Source organism: Chenopodium quinoa, unplaced genomic scaffold (genome assembly GCF_001683475.1).
Source record: "Chenopodium quinoa cultivar QQ74 unplaced genomic scaffold, ASM168347v1, whole genome shotgun sequence".
NCBI lineage: Eukaryota > Viridiplantae > Streptophyta > Magnoliopsida > Caryophyllales > Amaranthaceae > Chenopodium > Chenopodium quinoa.
In genome coordinates this window covers 1,291,220-1,312,881 of record NW_018744616.1, presented here as the reverse complement: position 1 = coordinate 1,312,881, position 21,662 = coordinate 1,291,220, and the positions used below count along the sequence as shown (strand labels likewise).

At 33.9% G+C, this 21,662-nt stretch overlaps 1 protein-coding gene across 1 annotated transcript; it reads left to right on the top strand.

Moving 5' to 3' along the window:
* Positions 1-220: 220 nt before the first annotated feature.
* Positions 221-21,216, top strand: LOC110700030 (probable ADP-ribosylation factor GTPase-activating protein AGD14). Its single transcript, XM_021877523.1, has 14 exons — positions 221-358; positions 485-592; positions 4,176-4,237; positions 4,846-4,933; positions 5,059-5,120; positions 5,233-5,329; positions 5,481-5,936; positions 9,785-10,450; positions 10,752-10,883; positions 11,038-11,154; positions 11,257-11,337; positions 13,145-13,256; positions 13,335-13,380; positions 20,579-21,216. The coding sequence occupies exons 2-14, from the start codon at positions 497-499 to the stop codon at positions 20,631-20,633; spliced, it is 2,070 nt and encodes a 689-aa protein (XP_021733215.1). The 5' UTR covers positions 221-358; positions 485-496; the 3' UTR covers positions 20,634-21,216.
* Positions 21,217-21,662: the final 446 nt, after the last annotated feature.

Below are 21,662 nucleotides of genomic sequence, written 5' to 3'. Positions count from 1 at the left end.
TTAATTATGAATGATCATAAAGCCATTAATAAAAAACATGACAAGCATACAATATTTAAATGATGGTTATGTTTCAAAAAAAAAAAAATGATAAAATTTGAATTTTTAATATACTGGGTTTGCTCTTTTGCTGTGCTCCAACTCATAGCTAGCTAATTAACTCAAAAAAATTTAAAACTTATAATATTTAAAACTTATAATCAATAAATATAAACATTAACAATAATTAAAAAAAATTTCAAATCATTGAAACTTTTACAAGCAAAGACCACACAACGTTTTTGTTTGGACTCATTCGAGTGACAGAATCATAAACCCCTAATTTTCGATTTTTCTTTCAATTTGATTATCAAATTCGGTGAATTTCCTGAACAGTTTCTCTTCATACTTATCCAAAAATTATTTGTAATTTTTGCTAATTTAGGTTCAGTTTAGGGTTTATACCGATTTTTGATTGGGAATTTTAAATTTGATTTATCTTAAGATTGCTGAAAATATGTCCAGCAAAAGGGAAGAGGAAAGGAATGAGAAGATCATTAGAGGTCTCATGAAGCTTCCACCTAATAGACGTTGCATCAATTGCAATAGTTTGGTAATTATTTCTTCTTGATTGTCATTTTCCCTTTTATAAACTTTATAATATACGCTTCTAATATTTTAAATTAATTTTATTCTATGATTTGTTTGAACTAAAATTAGTTGTGTTTGTTGTATTTGATGTAGTTGGTCGATTCCATTTTTTTTTTTTTGGCTATGTAGTTGCAAAAATTATGGTTTTTTTGGGTAATAATGATGCTGAAATTATATGGTAGTTTTACTAATGTTGATGAGTAAGAGCCTTTGATATAGTTTGAAGTATAAATTTATGACTTTTGTAAAGGTTGTTTATGATGGGATTTTGGGTCCAGGAAAATGGTTGTATTTCATTTTGAATCGAAGTTAATGTCTGAACTGTTTGTAGCTATCAAGTACCTTACTCACCTAACGAAAATGAAAGTGGTAAAAGAAAGCACTATTTGTCTTGTAAGGAATGCCTTTTGGTTGAAGAAAATGCGTGATAAGTAACCAAAAATGGGTAGAATTTTTTGTGAATATTACTTGCTGTATTAGACCAAGAAAGTCTCATTAGTTACAAGTTATTTAGGGCTTAGTTGGCGATGAGAAAAGGAAAATCTGAAATAGGATACTTCTTGTCTCCATTTGAGCATATGTTTGTCCAAGCAATAATTCTTGATAATGGAAAAATTTCCTTGAGTATTGACCTTTAGGAAAACACAAGATCATAGTTGGCAAATTAGATATGCTAAAACAAGCAATCATTGAAGACAATTGGAAAATTAGATATGCTAAAACAAGCAATCATTGAAGACAATTGGATTATTTGATTATACGAAGTCAGCAGATATGCTCAAATGGTCAAACCTATGTCCAACATAAAATTTTTGAGGCCTTTCTTTAAATGGGTCATTAACTACTTGGCTAGTATAAGAATTTTTGTATTGATGACTAAAAAATGATTTAAGGCTAAGTGGAATTAGAACTTGGGTGTTCTCAGCAAAGTTAAAGAATTGTAGTGGAAACTATATGATGATGAACTTCTAAAGAGAGAAAGACTTCAAGGGCTGAACTTATCTTTTTTGAACATATTATTGTAGATTTGTAGTTGTGATTCTTGTGAATTGAACTTGGGTAACCTTCATTGGCCATGAACTTATCTTATCTGAACTTATTAGCCCTGAAATTATCTAATTTGAACTTATGAGCCCTTAAACAAGGGAGAATTAGTCGGGGAGAATAAAGCTTTAAAGGAGCTAGCTATTCTCAAGCATAATTAACACATCTGGAATAACACTTCAAGATTGGAAATCCAACAAAAATTCAAGATTAAGACAGCAATATAGGATTCTTTGGTATGTTTGAATAAGAGTAGAGCAACAGACACCTTATGGTATGATGAGAAGAGGAAAATATATCATGAAAAAAATTCACAAGTCAGCATAGCTTACACAGCTATAATTGCAGACTATTGCAAATTCAGCCCAAATTTCATATCAGATGTCCTTGTGAAGATCTTGTGGTATATTTGAATGATTAAAAAACTGAAGGTGGAAAGTTAATTAAACATGACCCTAAATGTTGATGGTTTTAGAACTTATGATAGGCAATTAGCAATTGGACTTCATTAGAGTAAAATATGGAAATATCCAAATTTTAGCTATCGTAATTGGTGAACCATTGGCAAAGAGAAATGTCATCGAAGTAGCCAATATAAGATGCATGAAGAACCTTAGTACCTGAGAAGCCATGAAAGGCATTCAGCCAACCATTGTTTTTTAATTTAATATCCTCTCAGAGCTAAATTAGGTGCTAATATTATGGCAATCTATGGGCATCCACTCCCTAATATGGTTAATTTCTTTTGATTATGATCCTTTCATTCTTAGGAGAATATAAGATAATCAAATGGAGTATTTTGTCTAATGCTTTAAATTTTGCAGTCCACTCATATTAACATGTTTTTTGTTAGAAAATAGGTGAGGGGTAGCGGGTAGCCTAAAGGGTATAGGGTTTGGGTCAAAGTTAAAAGGGTTTTTATTGGATAAGGGCCCATAAGGCCTTTAATGGACATGATTAACACAGGGCCAATTTAATAGAAAAAGATAGTAGATAACATTATCTTTATATTTTGTATATGTATAGTTTTGTATTCACGTGTACTTTTGTCTCTCTTCTCCAAAATTTTTTCTTGCTCGTTCATTATCAACCCACCATTAACCTGCGACCTCGAATTGGCCCGACCTGCTTTGGAACGATAAAAGGTGACCCTCTTTTGACTTGTTATTGACTTCTATCGACCTGCACCCGACCTACTCAAAGTAGGTCTAATAAGTTAAACATCCGAGGGTCCTATAAGCTAAGGAACTCAGATGCCCAATGCAAAAAGTGTCCGCAATCGGAATCCAAGAGTTGTAGATTAAGGCATAGGACATGTGGATGGAGATTATAGGACTAGATAAGATTTACAAGAGTAAACATTTTCTTATTTTAATAGCATTTAGAGATGCAATAGGATTTAAAGAGGGGTTCACATAATCACATTCTATATTTTCTTTTGATTAAGTTATAGGAATATAGGGTTCGTAACCTTTTGGTTGTCACGCTTGTGCTTTGATTATTCATTCTGTGTGACTCTTCCTATTTTCTATTTTTACTTTCTATATTCTTGCTATTTTGTAATTAATAATTTGATGTATTTAATATATGCACTTACTCCCTCCGTCCCATAATATAGTTCCTGTTTTCCTATTTTGGAGATCCAAAATGTTGTTCCTATTTCTATTTTTGGATAGTATGTAAAGACCATTACACTCTTACTTTTTTTAACTTTATTCATTGTGCTTCCTAAATTACCCTTGAATTTTGCACATGTCTTGTACCTTTTTCCACTTTCTCTCTCTAACTTTTGTTTATAATTGTACTATTCACTTTTATTAATGTACTTCATCCGGTTTTTCCTCCTATTTCTTAATTACCGTGAAAAAACAAAAACAAGAATTATATTATGGGACGAGGGAGTATTATTTTTTACACCTTATTTTATCATATTTTTAAAAAAATAATTATGTTAATTGCTCTATTTTTAATATGGTGGCTACTGAGTTTGTTACTATCATAATTCTTTCTCTTGCACTAGTCTTTGTTCTCAGAAATTTAACTGTTAAGGATTTTCTGAAATGATGTCTGAAATCTCCTTTTTCTGGGCGGGGCTGAGCTGTGCTGTGTACTTCCTGACCATTTTTCATCTGTAATATCTGATCTTTTCCCTTTTCTCTTGATTGTTGATTTGTTGTTCATATGTTTTGCTCAGTCCTATATGCCATCATTATTACTGTCCTTATCCTCTGATTGCTGTTTTATGGACTGTTGGGTCTATGTTGTGTATTCGCATGGCTTATGTACTTCTGTTTCCTTTTGGACTTTTCTCTCTAGATTGTGACTTTTGTGAGTATTTATGTTGTGTGTGTAAGTAGATTTTCTGATATTAGAGAAGAGTTGATGATCATATCTAGTGCTTGTCCTGTTTTCTCAGAAATTAAATCTTTCTTTTAGTCTTCAATTATGTCTACTTTCCCTGATTCATATTTGTTTAACATGCTTCAAATTTTTTGTTGCAGGGTCCTCAATATGTTTGCACCAATTTTTGGACATTTGTTTGCATGATTTGTAGCGGGATACAGTAAGATTCTTGTTATGCTTTTAGAATGATTGAGCTTGACCATTGTGGACTTGTACATTTTCTGTAACAACAATAAATATATTATCATTGAGGTGGCTGCAACTCTAAAAAATAATCCACAAAAATGAATGCATGTTGGTTAAATAGGTGATTGGCACCTATGCAAAATTATATCAGCAGTGATACTGGTTTTGCATAGCTCCCAGTGTAGCATTTAGTGGCAAGGTCATTTCTGTTTCCTATACTAAACTAAGGATCTGAATAACTAAATTATATTTACTCATGGAGTATATGAAGCCAAGAAACGTTGCACTCTGTCTTGACACTGCTCAATTTTCTTTTATTATTCATACAAACCTCTGGTAGTAAGATTCGTATAAAATACTGCCTATGCTCCCTGTGAAGTGCCTTGTGTAGGCTGGAGCATTTTTATATATGTATCCGAATAATATAGCCTGTTTGGTGACATTGAAGTAACATTGACCATGTCATGTTTGTTATGTTGCATATTTGCTTCCACTATGCTTGTCCGTTCACAAAGTTTATTTTTATTTTTATTTTTATTCTTATTTTTTATTTTATTTATTTATTATTTTTTTTTATTGCAGTCGTGAGTTTACACATCGTGTGAAGTCCGTGTCAATGTCCAAATTCACGTCACAAGAAGTTGAGGCTCTTCAAAATGGTGGTAATCAGGTAGATATTGGCATTGGTCTCGATAATTACCTTCGCTCCCCCCCTCTCTCTCTCTCTCTCTCTCTCTCCATATATATTACATTTACCTGTGTGCATGCTCTTACAAAAGGTGTTACTGTTTTTAGCGAGCAAGGGAAATATATTTGAAGGATTGGGATCTGCATAGACAGAGACAGCCAAACAATAGGTAAAGAGTAATTTGTTACTTTATAATATTACATATCATACCCTTTCAAAAAAAAAAAAATTGTTACAGATCTTATTGAAGAATTATAGAGTTTTTGTTGTTTTTCCTTCAGTGATGTTGACAAGGTCCGAGAGTTTATCAAGTCTGTCTATATAAATCGTAAATATGCCGGAGGAAACAATTCTGAGAAGTCTCCTGGGGATACACAGGTGAGTTTTTCTGTAATGTTTTCTGTAATTATGTTGCATAAGCAGTAGTTTGTTGGGATATTCAATTCTTGCTTGCTGTCTTCATGTTTCTGATGTTAATTAGGAATGTGTGAACCTATGCTAAGTATCACTAATCTCTTTGGTTTGTCAGATTCAAAGAAACGCTGGAGATGAAACCAGGCGAGCCAGTTCGTATCACTCTTTCTCTCAAAGTCCACCTTATGATTTTCAGTATGAGGATCGGCTGAACAGAAAGAACATAGGTTCACTTTCAAGAAAGCCTGGCTCGGATCATAACCTTTATGAGAGGAAGACTGCGAGTTTTATATATAGTCCTGGTCGATTAAGTGAGCATCATTATGAGGACAAATTTGCAAATGATGGATCCAGCTCACGAGTTTCAGACTACTCTTATTCAAGTGGTGGCGATCCATGTAATAGGTCTAATCCTCATTCACCGAATTTTCAGAAAGATGATGGATTTTCAAGCCCTGCCTCTGATTCATCAAGGGAAATAATTGATGGTCTTCATCGCCAGACTTCAAGCACACATTCAGAATTCTATGCAAAGAGAGATACTGACAAAGCTCCCTTACCACGCCCACAGGTTGTATATCTTACTCTACTGGTTAATACTTCTAAGAGCATACAGTTTGAGATTACCTTTTCATGCTGCCTCTTGTAGATGGGAGGGACTGGAATACGTGTTTGGGGGATGTTATGTTGAATCCATTGTGTCATTTAAGTGTGTGACTAGCTATAGGAACAATAAGCTAAGTGGTAGTTACATTACCACTTATTTATTAGCAAACCCTTGCTGTATGGATGTCTCACTTTGTTGGCACTATAGTTGATTATTCTGTTGAAAATAACACATGATATGTTACCACATATTGACTCAAGCTGATCCTATTGGGGTCCCTATCATTGTGAAGGACATCTAATGTAGGCAAGCATGGTGTTATTTGTGAGTGGCAGACATGCTTGCCAAAACAAAGCTTCGACTCTTTATAAGGCTTACACTTCTGAATTTTTCATGGGATGTGATGCCCACAGTCCACTAGGCGTCAAGGGACTGCCATTTTAGCTATGTGCAGTTGACATAATCCAGTAATGTGATGGGGGGTGCTTTCATGTATCCTGAAAAGATGGGTTGGGAGGGACACTGTTGATTTTTGAAGGTTTCATGGATATGAAATAGTGCTATAACAGGGTTGTCCCTCCTTAATTAGTTCTTGGTGAGCAGTATACCATAATGCTGGATTGTGCATGTGGAGGCAGCCCTCTTAGGCTTCACTTGCCTTACAGGAGTATGAGCTTGCCCACTCCTCCATTGGAGAGTTATAGGCTTTTTATGATAGTTAAGGTTCATTTTCTTTATCTAATTTAGGAATGAAAAAATATTTTTCAAACAAAACCTTGTGATGGTCTGATGGGAAGCTAATTTTGGTCCTGAGAAATCGCTCAATTATTATATGACATGGTATGATTTATGCTAGTTTTTAATCAATTTTTTCTAGTTAGGCAATAGAAATTCTGTTTGGAAAAGGTTACTTCAGTGAAATATGTTTATTATATGTTTTTTTTGGTTCATTATGGAAAAAATTAACTGTCATGTTTTGCTTATATTTCAAACTTAAGAGAGTGTATGACATAGGGAGTATTTTACTTTCGCTTTTGTTTACCTCTTGTCTACTTCCTTGCATTCTCTCCTATATAAAAAAATTTCCATCTCTGCCACCAAGCATATCATACATCCCGATCATTAAATCAAGTAGGCATGCTGCTTGTTGGCTGGTGAAGCCTATAGGTTGCATGGTACACATTGTGAAGTGATTGATGCTTAGTTTTAAAAAGCGAGGTACAGTGAGGCTCAAGAGTTGTCGCCTTACCTCTTTGAGGCTCAAAGATCTACAAAAGGCTCGCACCTTTGCGCTTTTTTCTAGGATGCTTCTTGCACCTTTGTGCCTTATTTTACGCTTTATGTTTTAAAGCATCAATTGCTATTGTGTAAGTTTGTTTTTCCTAAAGTATACCATGAGACTTTGTTATGAGCAGGTTTTCTTCAATTCTAGCGAAGAGAGAAATCCCATATCCTATCATTCGATTTGAAGAACCCTTGTTATTGATCACATGGCCCTTTCACCTTTTCTCATAATTTCATTTTTACACTTATTTAATAGAAATTATTATTTCTTTTCTATATGAATAAAGTGCGCCTCACCTGCAAAAGGCGAGCGCCTTCGCCTTGCGCCTAGGCTTCAAGGTCTTTTTGCGCCTTGGTGCACCTTGCGCCCTTTACAATCTGGATTTTCGCTTGAGTGAGACTTGAAGAAGATATTTGAAATTAGATAATTAGCCTTTCAATGTCTCTCTCAGATTCTTAATTATGATATATGATGTTTTGATATGAAACCAAATGACATTAATGGAAATGAGGATATAAGGTACTTATGCTTGAGGCCTTGGGGGTATGTATACGAGTATTAGATACAGGTGTGGATGTCTAAGTTTTGTGATATTGGTAATTAACTTGCTTTCCATCCTAAGCTTATAGTTTGGAATTCTTACCAACCAGTGAAGTATCGCAGAATATGTTCCTATGGCATACCCACCCTACATTGTCAGCTTACAAATCAATCTCAAAAATTCATTACTTCTCACATTCAACCCCCCTCCCTCCACCACAAGCTGCTGATACATCTTCATGTTCAGATAAATAAATTAACAGATTGAGAAACCTGGAAAGAAATACCTTAAATGCTGGAAAAGGTAGGGCAGTGTTGATTTCTGGGCAATTATCTATAAGAAGCTTACATAGCCTGTAAGAGTTGGGGTCATATACAGGAGCTGAATGATGGGGGAAGTAAGCATGGCATTTAAAATCTTTCATAAGCTGAGTTGGGTAAGGTGACTAGGGCCATGTGGAAATGCCTGGACAAATCCTAGGTAAGTAGTGCAATTGATTGCTGAACTATCTAATATATTTAGTCTGCCACTTGTTTGGTGAGTCTTGACATTAGTGCGATAAGGTACGGAATCAGGTGGAGTTGTATGGGAATTATTTATCTTAGACGTTGAAGTTTCCTCTTGATAATACGTGTACAGAGTTTCAGATGCAAAAGTTGCTGACGACTAAGTATCAATTTTTAACTGCTTTTTATTTAATTTCGTTAGGGGATACAGAGTTGTCTGTAGCATTGTCAAGGGTGCAAAATGGAAATATGAATTTTCCTTTGTGCTCCTTAATAGATAAATAATGCACGGGCTACAGTAAAATTGATGATACATTGATTGTTGAGAAATTTGCGACCTAAGAGTTATTTGAATATACCTTTTTGTGGGTGATTCATGCTTTCTATAAGCAGAGGTCCTAAAAAAATTGTGATTCTTGAAAAGAAAAATGTGGTTCTTACTCTTCTTAGTTAATCCTGTTTGATTTACTTCTCAAAAGATAAAGAGTTTTGGTGGTATACCTTGGTACGTGAATTAATATCTATGAAAGAGGATGAAGTTCATCCAGGCTCCCCAAGTCCCTAGTCCTGATCTTGGTAATGGAAGTAATTTTAAAAATGAAAATAAAAATTTGGGAAAACAAAATAAAATTTTCTCCTGGTTGGTTGACTCTAAAAGATGGCATTTCAGAAGTTTTGTTGAATGTAGTTAGCCTAATTTTGTGGAGAAAATCAATCCTGCATTTAGGAACAAGTGTAGATGCTATTGGCCTTCAGGCTGCAGAGGCTAATGGTTTCAGTCTCATGCATTTACATAATTTACTTCTTGTATGGATCATTTTTCGAAAAAAAAGAAGAAAAACATATAAAATTTGTGTAGGTTTATTGATTCTTGAAAGCTTGCAAATTCAGGATGTTTGATCATCTTCTTAAGGCAAAGTCTGATTTCGAAATCAAGAGTATCAATATCTTAGTTTCATACAAAAGGAAATGTTTTAGTTATGACCTATTCATGGCTTGGTGAAATATTATTCTTTACTCACAAACATGCATCTGTGCTTATATCTATGCTCTGAGATCCTTTACCTTCATGTATGATCAACACTATTATGATGTCATTTAGAAACTACAAAGGATATTAATGCCTCTGAAAAATAAGCTAATTGTTGCAAAGGGCTAAAGGGGGTGGAAGGGGATATCTGATTTGGCTGTTTGAAAAAGTATACTTTCTAAAATAATGCCCTGTTGTAGAATGGTTGATTTTGCAACTATGTTATTTTTAATAAATTTATGAATTCATCGCTTAGGTTTCCGTTTGGTACATCTCATGAGATTTTACTAAAATTTCTAATAATAGGCCCTTGTGTGGCATGCTTAATTATGCAATAATGCAATTATTCTTGGCAGAGTATTAATTTTGTGTGTAAGCATGTGTGTACAGTAAAATCATTCAGTTTTACTGTTTTTATGTTTACAATTGACAGCAATGTTTTTTCTGCAGAGAACTGTATCTTTAGGGAGTGTTGGTTCATTTGAAAAGAACTCTGTATCTCTTCAGTCAACTGATTCTGGTAGCTTAACTGATGTCAAGTTTAAGCCCAATCACTCATATGCTGCCACTCAAAATAAAGTCTCTTCCACTCCTTCACAGTTTCCAGTTGGTGGACTGAATCTATTTGAGGATGCATTTCCAAGGCCAGCGGCCATCAATCCGATTCTGGGTGTTGACCTGTTACAAGCACCAAGTGCTGGACCTGTTTCATCAATAGATTTGTTTCAACCATCTGCGGATTCTCCAGATTTGTCTCAAAAATTTCCTCAAACTAGTTCGTCATCTTCAAGTTTCTTTTCTCAAAATCCTCCTGTTTCAAATCTAAACCATAAGCTGTCCGAGCCAACAGAACCCAGTAATGAGGGGTGGGCAACATTTGATTCACCTCAGCCCAGTTCTCCTTGTACAAATACCTCAGATACTGGTGGTTTTAAAGCTGGACCCGAAGATGGAGTTTCTGCGAAAAATTTAAGTTCTGCTGTTCCCTCGAATGTCACCATGCAGTGGCTAGAATTCCCAAGTTCTACTATTCATTCACCTCCCCACTTGGTGTCTAATCTATGGAATGAGGGCCTAACAAATGTTCATATTCCAACTGACATGCCAAATACTCAGGTATTTTATCTTATATATGAAGTTTTTGGATTTTTGTGAAAAGAAAGTCATTCCTTTGCCTGACTGTGGGGGCCTGGAGATATGATGTACTTAATGGGGTCCATGGATATAGGAAATCTTCTCTAACTTCTACTTTGATCGACTTCCCCCCTCTCTGATTGACTGTGCTTGGCATTAGTCAAAAAAATATTATTCTGCTGCTTTTTCCTAAGTTGTTTCATTTGCTATAGGAGGGATTACCAGTCTTGGTAAACAAGAGTGAATGATTTGGTTTTCATTTATTTGATACTCTATTCGGCAGAATTGGAAAGCCTTTGAAGAAGCCAACAAACAACAGCATCCATGTACAGACGTGGAAGGCATAAATTTGCATGCTTCAGCCGACAATAATTCCTCTAGCACTGATCTGTTTTTTGGCTTGAAAACTCCACAGGTGATCTCTTTAAAGGGGTTTATCATCTCTATTCTTAATTGTCTGCCTAGATATCTATATTACTTGTTGATATCATGCATGGTTTTCATAAAAATTGCATAATAAGACTACTATTTCTTTTCTTGAAAGCATTTCTGGAAATTCATTTTTGCAGGATTCTGTTGTAGATGAGCTTCAGCAAATTTCATCTACTGAAGGATTCTCATTTCCAACTTTACCATCTCATGGTGCTTTTGGATCATCATTTGTTGAACCAATTCATCCTTTCATGGTAGGTGTTGTCCTTTCCTTCCCAGCCTTACAGTTATTGCTTGAATTTTTTTTATTTTTTTTGTTTTTTTAACCAGTGTTTGAGTTTTTCTCATTGTCACAGAATAATGTAACAAATAGTGAGCAGAAAGTTGGCAATCCATTTGATGTGCCATTTGATTCTGAATTGGAAGCACACAATACGGTAGGTAGCATTCTATTGATTTTAATTACTGTTTCCCCCATTTAAATTAGTTGTCATGTTTCTTTTATCATATTTTTCAGTGCATAAATGCAATCAGGAATACCTTTAATTATCAACAAGTTAAAATTATGAAATGATACTCAAAAATACGCATTGAGAGGAATTTAACAAAGTTAGTCAAAGTAGGGATTGTGAATAGTATCAAAAGTCGAAACATAGTAACTAATTTGAAACGGAGTGAGTATTATGACTTATGAGTAGCTATTAATCATTTAGGTGCATCATATTTTCATTCTACCTAGACTTAGGCTTCATGTATTTCACTTGAAAAACATTTACTCCTTCCATCCCTATTTAGCTGACATAGTGTGATTGACACAAAGTTTCAGGCAAATTTATTTATTTATTTATTTTTATTTATTTTGTGGTAGTTGATAGTGGATTATTTCTTAATTATAGTTTGTGGGGGTAGCGGGGCATTATTTTATATTATGTAGTGTGGCATTATTTTAATACTAGTTAGTGAATGATCGGTAATACTTGAGATGAGAGAAATAATGATAAAAAAAAAATGAATGGGTCCATGCTATTTAAAAAGAAAGAGAAGTGTGTCAACTAAATAAGTGGTGACATAGAAGTATATATTGGAGTTTATCTTCTTGGAACTTGTTTTAGACTACTTACCTTCAGTAGCCTTATTGGAACTTATTGGAATGTTTAAACTTGCTGGAATGTTTCAGAACTTATTGGAACTATATTTGAACTCATTTCCCGTGAAACTTCTATTTTTGGAAAAAGAACAAATAATGAGATTCCATTAAATTTCAAAAGAATTTAATATTTACTTCTAATTATAGTTAATTATTGACAAAATTACACTCAGTGGCACCAACTTTAGCCCAAAGATGTGTTCATGCCAATTTAATTAGTCCAAAAGGTTTGTGTCAATGGTATCACTTAGAGTCTTGGACTAGAGTTGGTGTCGCTAAGTGTAATTTTGCCTTAGTTATATATAGACTTTAAGCCTTGTGTACATATGTGAACTTTTCCTGTGTAATTCTGGAATAAAGTTTCTATTCTAACAAGTTTTCAATGCTTAACTGTACATTAATGATATAGTGGCATCTCCTCTCATCAATTGGCTCATGGTGAAGAAAGATATCTATTGGTTGCTGATTCTTCATGCATTGCTAAGACAAATAGGAGGAAGTCCTAGTTAATCAATTTGATAAACAAAATTTGTTTATCAAAAGGCGAAATGGTAAATAAAACAACATAAATGCCTAGTCATCATGGCATTTTCTTAAATATATCAACAACAATGGGACCCATATCTAATAAAAAGTTGTTGATTTATTTATAATTTTGCCATTTGATGAACAAATGTTGTTTATCATATTGATAAACTTGTATTTTCTCGACAAATTGGATACATGTAGAAGAAAATTGGAAAACTTGCTAGTGTTTAAGTTTACTCTTTTTTAATTTTTTTGGGGAAGTGTTTTCAGTAGTATTTTTCTTCTTCTTATGATAGGCTTGATAGCAGCTTGCCTTTTTCTCGATATTATGTCTGCACCTTTTTCCTAACTTCTACCCACCGTCCGTTTTCACACAATATTTTCTTTTTAGTTATTTTGAATATATCTTCATTCCTTTCTTGTAATATTCATCATTTATGATCTCTAAGATTAAATTCCTATTCGATTGTGCATTAATTTTTACAAAATATTAGGTGTTATAGGATAAGCTAATAGGTCTTATTTGATTATGTCGTTAATTTGGTATTATATGTCTTATATGTATGTAGTTCTTGGACATGAGTACATTGCAAGCTGCACTTCCCAGTACGCAACTACCATCCTCTTTTATGGGTGGCGTAGATGAGCCATGGTTTCCTGGGAATCCTGTGGTTTCTCCTGGTAACTCTTTGTCTTGTCTTTTACTACTTTATATATGACTTATTGATATTTTTGGGAATATTCACAATTTTTTAACAGGTGGGATGTCATACATGGTAACACAAGCTCCAAGCTCTCAATTGCCGTAAGAATCTCCTATATTATCTGTCGTTACACATTTCATTACTCCCAACACTTCTTGTCTTTTCAGATAATTGTAGAATTAAATTGCAAATATAACATCGTTGTTTATGTTATACTCCGTATTTTATAGAATTTGGTGCTCTTTTCTGTGTTGCTGACCTTAGTGTTCAGTTGATGAGTGATGATTTACCCCCTCTCCCACCTTAGTATAAACACTAATTTAAGAGTTGTCATGCTTGTATTGTGTGATTTAGTAGTTTGGTTCAGTAATATTTTCCTAGGAGAAACTTATCATCTCAAATTCATAGCATGTATTGACCTGATATTCTGCCTGTTAACACATTATACGTTTCATTCTAATCATGTAACACCCCAATAATTCTCCCTTTAAACCTGTGAGTACCCTGAACAATATCCAAAAGAATTACTGACGTGCTATCGTCACATGTTCAAACGTTAGGCTATTATAGAATTTAGCAGCGGAAAACAAGTTCAACTAAGATAAAGTTTCAAACAAATAATTAAAAAACCAAACTAAATCTTGCAAGTTGGAACCATTAAGGCCCTTAATCAAAACCCAATTAACAAAGTAGCATTTCAATCAAAGCAGAGTTTAAGAAAGCTTAATGTTTTGCGAGAAATAAATCATAAGTAGAACCAACTCTCCACTCAATTACCCACCCTTGATGCAAGTCCCACTTTATGCAAATACATGTGATTAATCTGCTATTTTGCTCCCTAATATTACAAGTGTAAAAATTGGATCATAACAGGGTTATTGAAAGGCGAAGGCCATGACCAAAGAAAAGTACATAAAGGTACGCAATCAGCAAAGCTGAGTATATACAAGCTGCGAAATATAATAAGAAATCCCTAACATGCTACTAATAATCAATCATGACATACAATTTAATTAACGACTCAAACACTGCGTACTAAGACTCCTTTATTTAATGACAATTTATTAATTTCATTATAATCATTGGATTAAGCAATAGACAAGGTTGTTCATCCCATGCTTCATTTGGAACATCAATAAAAGAAAAACCCCATGTTTCCTTCCCGGAAACAACAATAAAAAATCCAACGACCACGGGCGCGGCTCCGTGACTGTAGCTAGTATGAGATCTCATCTAACTCCTAGTTTTTGAAAAGTATTTGAAATAAGAGACTCGTAGATCAGACGACTAATACCCCGTGTACCCCAATGTGCATAAATTCAGAGTTTTATTGCTCATCCATGTTGCACTTTACGTGATTTACAAGTTTAGAATTGGTGATGACTTATATGCAAAACAATATAATAAATCAAATATCACATCATTCCAAGCAATCCAAATTTCCAATTCAATTCTTGATTTATAAGTGGCAAACAATATTTAGTATTGAATCCTTTAACTACCTCGGTGTATAAACACCTTAAGTGCATAGGGCAGTTCAAATCCCGAACCTCGTCTTAAAAGACTTTAATAAACCCCCTCTACTCAAATCATAATTAATTAATGAAAGAGTATTAAATTAACCTCATGGAACCATTATCAAAATTAATTCCACTTATAGACAAACAAGAATCCATAACCTTTAATTAATCATAACATATCCAATTGATAAGACAATAACGTATACATCACCCACAACCGTAGTCATATACTTATATCTCAAACATGCCTCATACACAATATACGGAAATCACAATGTATAACCAAACAATTTAGCCTACTCTTCTCTATACATGATACTAAGTTCTCGATACATCCATAAACATGCATCTAAAGGCAAGGTTTCGTAGCTCGTACGTACCTTGTGTAAACAAATTGGTTGGCCACTTTACTAACTAGAAATCATCTTTAATAAAGTCCTCTCCTAAACCAAACAATTACATCTCAATCAATACCCAATCAATTAAATTTACAGCAATATTAACTTACTTTAAAACCTTCAAAATCCAAATCAAACAACATTTTAAAACTTTCCCTTTAATTAAAATCAAAAGCTTATATATAGTTCTTTAAATTTTCTTCAAAATACCTTAAAATACACTATTATACATGAAATTACAGCAAGTTTAAAGTTTAATAAAATCTGAAAATTTATTTTATACATGAAACCTCAAAATTATAGTAATCTTTGAAACTACTTACATTGTATGTTAAGTTAGTTTGCTTTAAACCCAACAATTCACCAATTCAATGCATTTAGAGGCTTCAAAAACAATAACCTAAAATCTGAAAAATTGATTAAGTAATAGAATTTATAAATATAACAAATTAAACTTGAAATATATAATTGGAATTCAATTAGTTTCATAAGAACTTAATCAAACCTTCAAACTTCACAGTTTAAACCTTAAAATATACACAATTAAAATCTGAAAATTTATAACAGAAATAAAATCTGAAATTATAAGTTTAAGCTATCAAAAACATGAATTTGATACTAAAAATATAATCTTTATACCACAAAATCAAAACCCAAAACTAATACATTAAAATTCATACAAGGTGGATAAAACAAAGGGGGAAGGAGAAGAGATAGCCACGGTGGCTGGGTTGGTGGTTCGCCGGGCGAGCAGGGGGCGGAAGCACCGGAATTCGGCCAAGGCAAGTGGCGGCAGCAAGCAGTAGGTGGGCAGCAGTGAGGTCTTTCTCACGTGAAGGAGGAAAGAAAGAAAGAAAAAGAAAAGAAAAAAAATAAAGGGAAAATAAAATAAAGAAAATAAAGGGGAAAGAAATGAAGACTAACCTTTTGTGTGGGGAAAATTTTGGGGATTAATAGGGTATTTATAGGAGAGAGAGTTGTAGGGTAAGTAGGAATATTGGGCCTCATGAAAATAATGGGTCAATTAAATAAATGAAATGGACTAGGCTTTGTTTGTTTGGACATAAATTGTAGAATGATGGTTTATAAAAATTTCTTTGTAATAAAATCGTTTATCAACCCAAAAATAATTTGAAACTTGAAATAAAATTCCGGAAAAATACAATTAAATATTATAAATAAAATAAAATTTCATTTATAAAATATTTAAAAATACGGGGGATTACAAATCAATTTTGGTGGTTAGGACTCATGAGTAGATTAATATTGTTATTCTATTTAATGTTTCTGAAAGGCCTACTAATGATATAAAAAGAGTGAATTCTGCCCGCTTATTGGGATTGGGCAGTGGTTAGGCTTTTTTGAGATTTACTTGAAAATTGGAATTGGCTCGTGATTTCGGTCTATTAGGAATCAAACTTTGGATTAAATACTAAGGATTTTTTAAGACAAACTGCTTCCTTGGGATTAGCTGCAATATTTAATGACTCTGAGCTTAGTGTGTTTGCCTTAAGTCAAACTATGAAATTGACTAGCTGATGCAAAATGAGTGGTTGCAGTATGTTCGGTGTAGCTCCTTTATCTATTAGTAAAATTCTTATCTTATCTTGCTAAAGAAGGAATGATATATTTGTTAGACAGAGATGAAGAAAAAACAAAACCAAGGATAAGATGTATATAATGAACAAAGAACAATATAGTTTAAGAAACTCGATGGCAAATATTAAGCCATTTCTAAGTTTTTGTTCCTAATATGTAATCCCGATCCCCAGGCGTCTTGCTTTTTTTTTTTTTTTAGTCCCTCTGTCTGGAGTAGATTTGAAGACAGAGTTGCAGCTGTAAATCCTCCTCTTATGTGGAACTGATTTTCAATGGCATATCATCCTACTATTTTAGAGAGATTTTGTTTCCTATTCCATGTAGTGAGTTGGCTGTGGCTGTTGGCAATGCTGTTGAATAATTCGTAAAAGGGTGGTAGAATGACATTCTAGATATTGTAGGCAACAGAACAAACACAGTTTCCTTTGTTTATAAGCCTTTGATCTGCTGAAGTATTGCTTGCAATCATGTTAGTCCAATGTTTTTTATTTTTTAATTTTTTTTATTATTAATTTTTTTTTACACCAAAGTTTTCGTAACACATGGGTGCCAAGAATTATCCATCCTAGAAGAATCTCTCTGTTTCTTTCTCCCTCACAAACTCTCTTCCTTCTTTGTATTATTTCCTTGTCTTTTGAACTTTGCAAGGGGTATAACAGATTGTTGGTGATAATTATATAACACAGGTAATTTAAAATTTCAAATACCTAAACTAAGCTAAGAAAATTGTTAGGGTTCCAAACTTCCAATACAATTGTAATACTTAGGTTCTACAATTTCCTATGCTTTATTTCTAGAGGGGTTTAATTTGATTATCTAATATTCACTCAAGTAAGGGAAGAATTAATTGAATTTTTATTATTCCTGTTCATTTTTTTATCTAAAGATATTTATATAGTTACCTATCTTAAGAACATACTCTTCTTCTATGTTGCACAAACTCGGAGGGTGTCGTATCCAAATAGTGATCAAAGGATCTGATACACTACTTCAAAAATCTAGAGGATATGGGGATATGGTCAAGAGTGTCGGAAAAATATTTAGATAATTATTTTAAGAAAAAAGTTAAATAAAAAAAGGAAAAATGGAAATTAATAATCCCACCTTTGTCAATTCTGCTTAAAATAATCCCACCTTTTCGAAATCTTGAAACTATCCCACCTTTTCGAAATCTGGAAACAATCCAACCTTTAACCCCATATTCTCAAAACGAGCCTTTTACCGGATTATCAAATTGGTAACCTGTTGATGAAGGTTAAATGCCACGTGTCTCCTATTGATTGGTCCTATTTTAATTTTTTGTAATAATTATAAAACAAAATAATAAATAAACAAAAATAATTTAAAAAAAAAATAAAATAGGCCCTACCCTTTTCCCTTTCCTGTTGCCCTTCCCTCTTCCCGATCTGTCTGAACCAGCACCACCATCCCCTGCGGGAGCACCCATTGCCAGAGTACTCCCCTTCCTCAACTTGCCTCTTCCCTTTCCTTACCCTGCCTCTACCTCCGTCTCAAACACATATACTTAAACTTAATCCATCGTATGATAACAAACAAATATACTGAAGTAAGCACAAACTCGTCCTGTTTAACCATTTCAAATCTTATCGTCCTACATGTACACAACTTTTGTAAAACCATACCCTTCGAGCTGTATTGAAGACTCTGAGGCTATGAGCAATATGGATAATACATGCATTTTAAGTCCGAAACCATCTACAAATCATTTTTAATTGACAGAACAATTAAAGATGAATCCTGAAATTTAATTTCATTTATCAATCTACTGTTTTCTAATAGTATTAAATTAAAGTAACAATCTTCTATTTTTTTAATTAATTATGTTCTTTGTTATAACCTAAAAAATCTCAATATCCCTAATTTTCCCAATCTTTACCCCCTGCCAGAGTTAGTATCCACTGTCGGACCACGTGGGTTGGGTAGGGGCTGGCGTCTCGAGTTAGGGTAAGCTGGATTCTGGGCAGCCGGGCCACGTGTGTTGGGTGAGGGGCTGCATTTCGGGTTAGGAGTCAGCTGGATTCTAGGCTGCCTGACCACACGTGGGGGGTTTGGGGTTGGATGGGTGGGTGGGTCCTGTTAGACATACGGGAATACAGGATTAAGGTTCTGGGTGGGGTCAGGTGGTAGTGTCATGGTGTGGTGGTGTTTGTGAGGAGGTGGTTATATAGAATGTTGTGGTTATGGAGGAAGTGGTAGTTATGGAGTTTTTCAGGTGGTCTAGTTAGCAGATGGAGAGATTGAAGAAAAAAGGGAAAAAAAAAAAATTTACCTGTTGAACAAGTTGGAGGTAAGAAGGATCATTTTGAGCAAATGGGGGTCAAAGGTGGGACTGTTTTTAGATTTCGTAAAGGTGGGATTGTTTTGGGTAGAAATGTCAAAGGTGGGATTATTAGTTTCCTTATTTCCCAAAAAAAAAAAAATAGTGATAATTATACAACAACAAAGCCTTAGTCCCAAAATGATTTGGGGTCAACTAACATGAATCATCATGAGGAATCGTCCGATATAGAATAAGGGACATAACAAGATAATCAATTGAAAGAGTTTGAAAAAAGGTGTGTAAAGTGGGAGAAGAGTAGTTTTCTGGGGAGTGACGAAGTTGATAATGGAGGTGGTTTGGTGGTGGGAGCGAGGTAGATTTTCAGCGCAGGATAAAAGAAAGGCGATAAAGAGGGCTAGTGAAAGGGTGGTGAAGGAGTGGAGTGATTGGGTGGGTGGGTTTTTATGGGTCAGAAATTTGTTGGTCAGGGGGTTAGTTTGAGCTCCAGATATCTTATTAGGATAAAAAGCGGAAATATTTTTATAAATGGAATTATTGAGGTAGATCCATTTTATAGGTTATAAGGATAAACAGCTGTGCTTAATTACTTGGTACTTTTTCTTTTCATTTTTGGTTCCTGCGGTTTATGAAGTTTGGGATCTAGGAGAAAATGACCTTGTTGATAAGATAGGGATAACATAACAAAGCTGTGGTATAGACATTGGGCGAAGGTATGCCTGGTAATTTATTGGAGGCATGAACTCAAAGAGAGAGGAAAAAAGTTACTCTATTTAACAATGATACTTGGAAAGGAGCCATTCTAGAAGATATCCAAAGCTTCATTGCCATTGGAATTTCTGCCCCATCCTCTCACAAGATCACATATGATGTATGTAATCTACAAGCTTCAACGGTAGCGGAGAAAAACTACCTCAACAATAGAACTTAGGAATTACGTTGCAAATTGCAAGGCAAGAACAATTAGGTTCCCGTTTTTCCGTTGGCAGGATAAACGACACTACATGATTTCACTTCCTTTGGTCCCCAAATATGCATTTTATCATTTTTATAGCCAGTCTGAAGTACTATAACAGATTAACAGATGTCATCAGATTTGCTTTTGATCCATTTTGGTAATTTAAACTTTTAACTGGAGGAAGAGAGCTGCTGTGAGGTTCTTGAGCTCTATTATCATAAAGTTACAATTGACATGACTTACTCAAGCTGTCTGAATAAGATACATGAATTTTGTGTATTATTCAGTTATTCTAAATAATTCAGGCAATGGCTGTAGGTTTTTTGCTATATTATGTATTTGACTAGGATATAATCAAATCCCGTGCTGTGTAGAATTTCTTTTCATTTATTTATTTATTTATTTATTATTATTATTATTATTATTATTATTATTATTATTATTATTATTATTATTGTTATTGTTATTGTTATTATTTATTTATTTCTGGTGCCTATAGCAATAATTTGTTGACTATTCCTGCAGGAATGTTCCATCTCATGGACCTGTTGCTTCTGTTGGGGGAAACCCATTTGCATAATTCATACTAAATCAGCAGGACTCTTTGATCTTTTTGTATCAATCATATTCTCCTCTAAAGGTTTACTTGAGGAAGGGTGCCTCTATCAGTTGTGCTACATTTTGTGCATTGAGCTTGCAGGGATTCAGCGTGCAAAACCAAAATAATTTACATATTGCTCATTCAGCTGCGACTCTGCAAGGATGCTATGCACGGATTTGATTTATGCAAAAGATAGATATATTTTTATTGATGGGTAATTATAGGGTTAAAGTGTTACCCTGTAAACTGTATATATCGTCATTTGTAAAGCACTGAGATAATTTTGTTTCTCTAGATATAGCTGCACAAAGTATTAATTTATTTATCCCTTCTGAAAGTTTGAGAGGTGGTTTGTTATGGTCTAATCTTTAAGATAGGTTGACAGAAGTATTGTAATAGAGGTATAGAAGTTTCTTTCTTGTAATGTACTCAGAATTGTTACTGTAAACGTGTAGTAGATACCATTTCTTGATTAATCTCAGTTGTTTTTGCAGCAGATCCTGTGTTACTGTAATTGTGTATATTTTGGATTGGAAATGGAATCAATTAAATGACACTGTTATCGCGTGTTTGTTTCAAGACATGATAATGATTACCATTATTTTTGGTTAATGGTTACCTCTCTTTTGTTAACCTTTAAAAATTTGGGGTAGCAATTACCCTTTTCATGATTAAACCAAACAAATGAAAAGGTAAGAGCTAAATGATTCCTTTCCCCCTCGTATTTGTTTCCTTTCCATGACATTTCCATTTCCCTAACCAAGCGCCCCATAAGTGTGTTGAACTTTTAGAATGGAGAGAATATGTACAATTAAAAGAGAAATAATTCCATGCATTTCAAGTTACAACATTAATACATGTGTTAAAACAACGGAGAGAAAATGTGCCTCCATTGGGCGTATAGTAGTTGTCCTTAAAATGACTACCATCATATGAATTTTTTATTGGCTGATTTTTTAATTAATTTTTTATGTCAAAATAAATAATAAATGTTTTTTTTTAATTTAT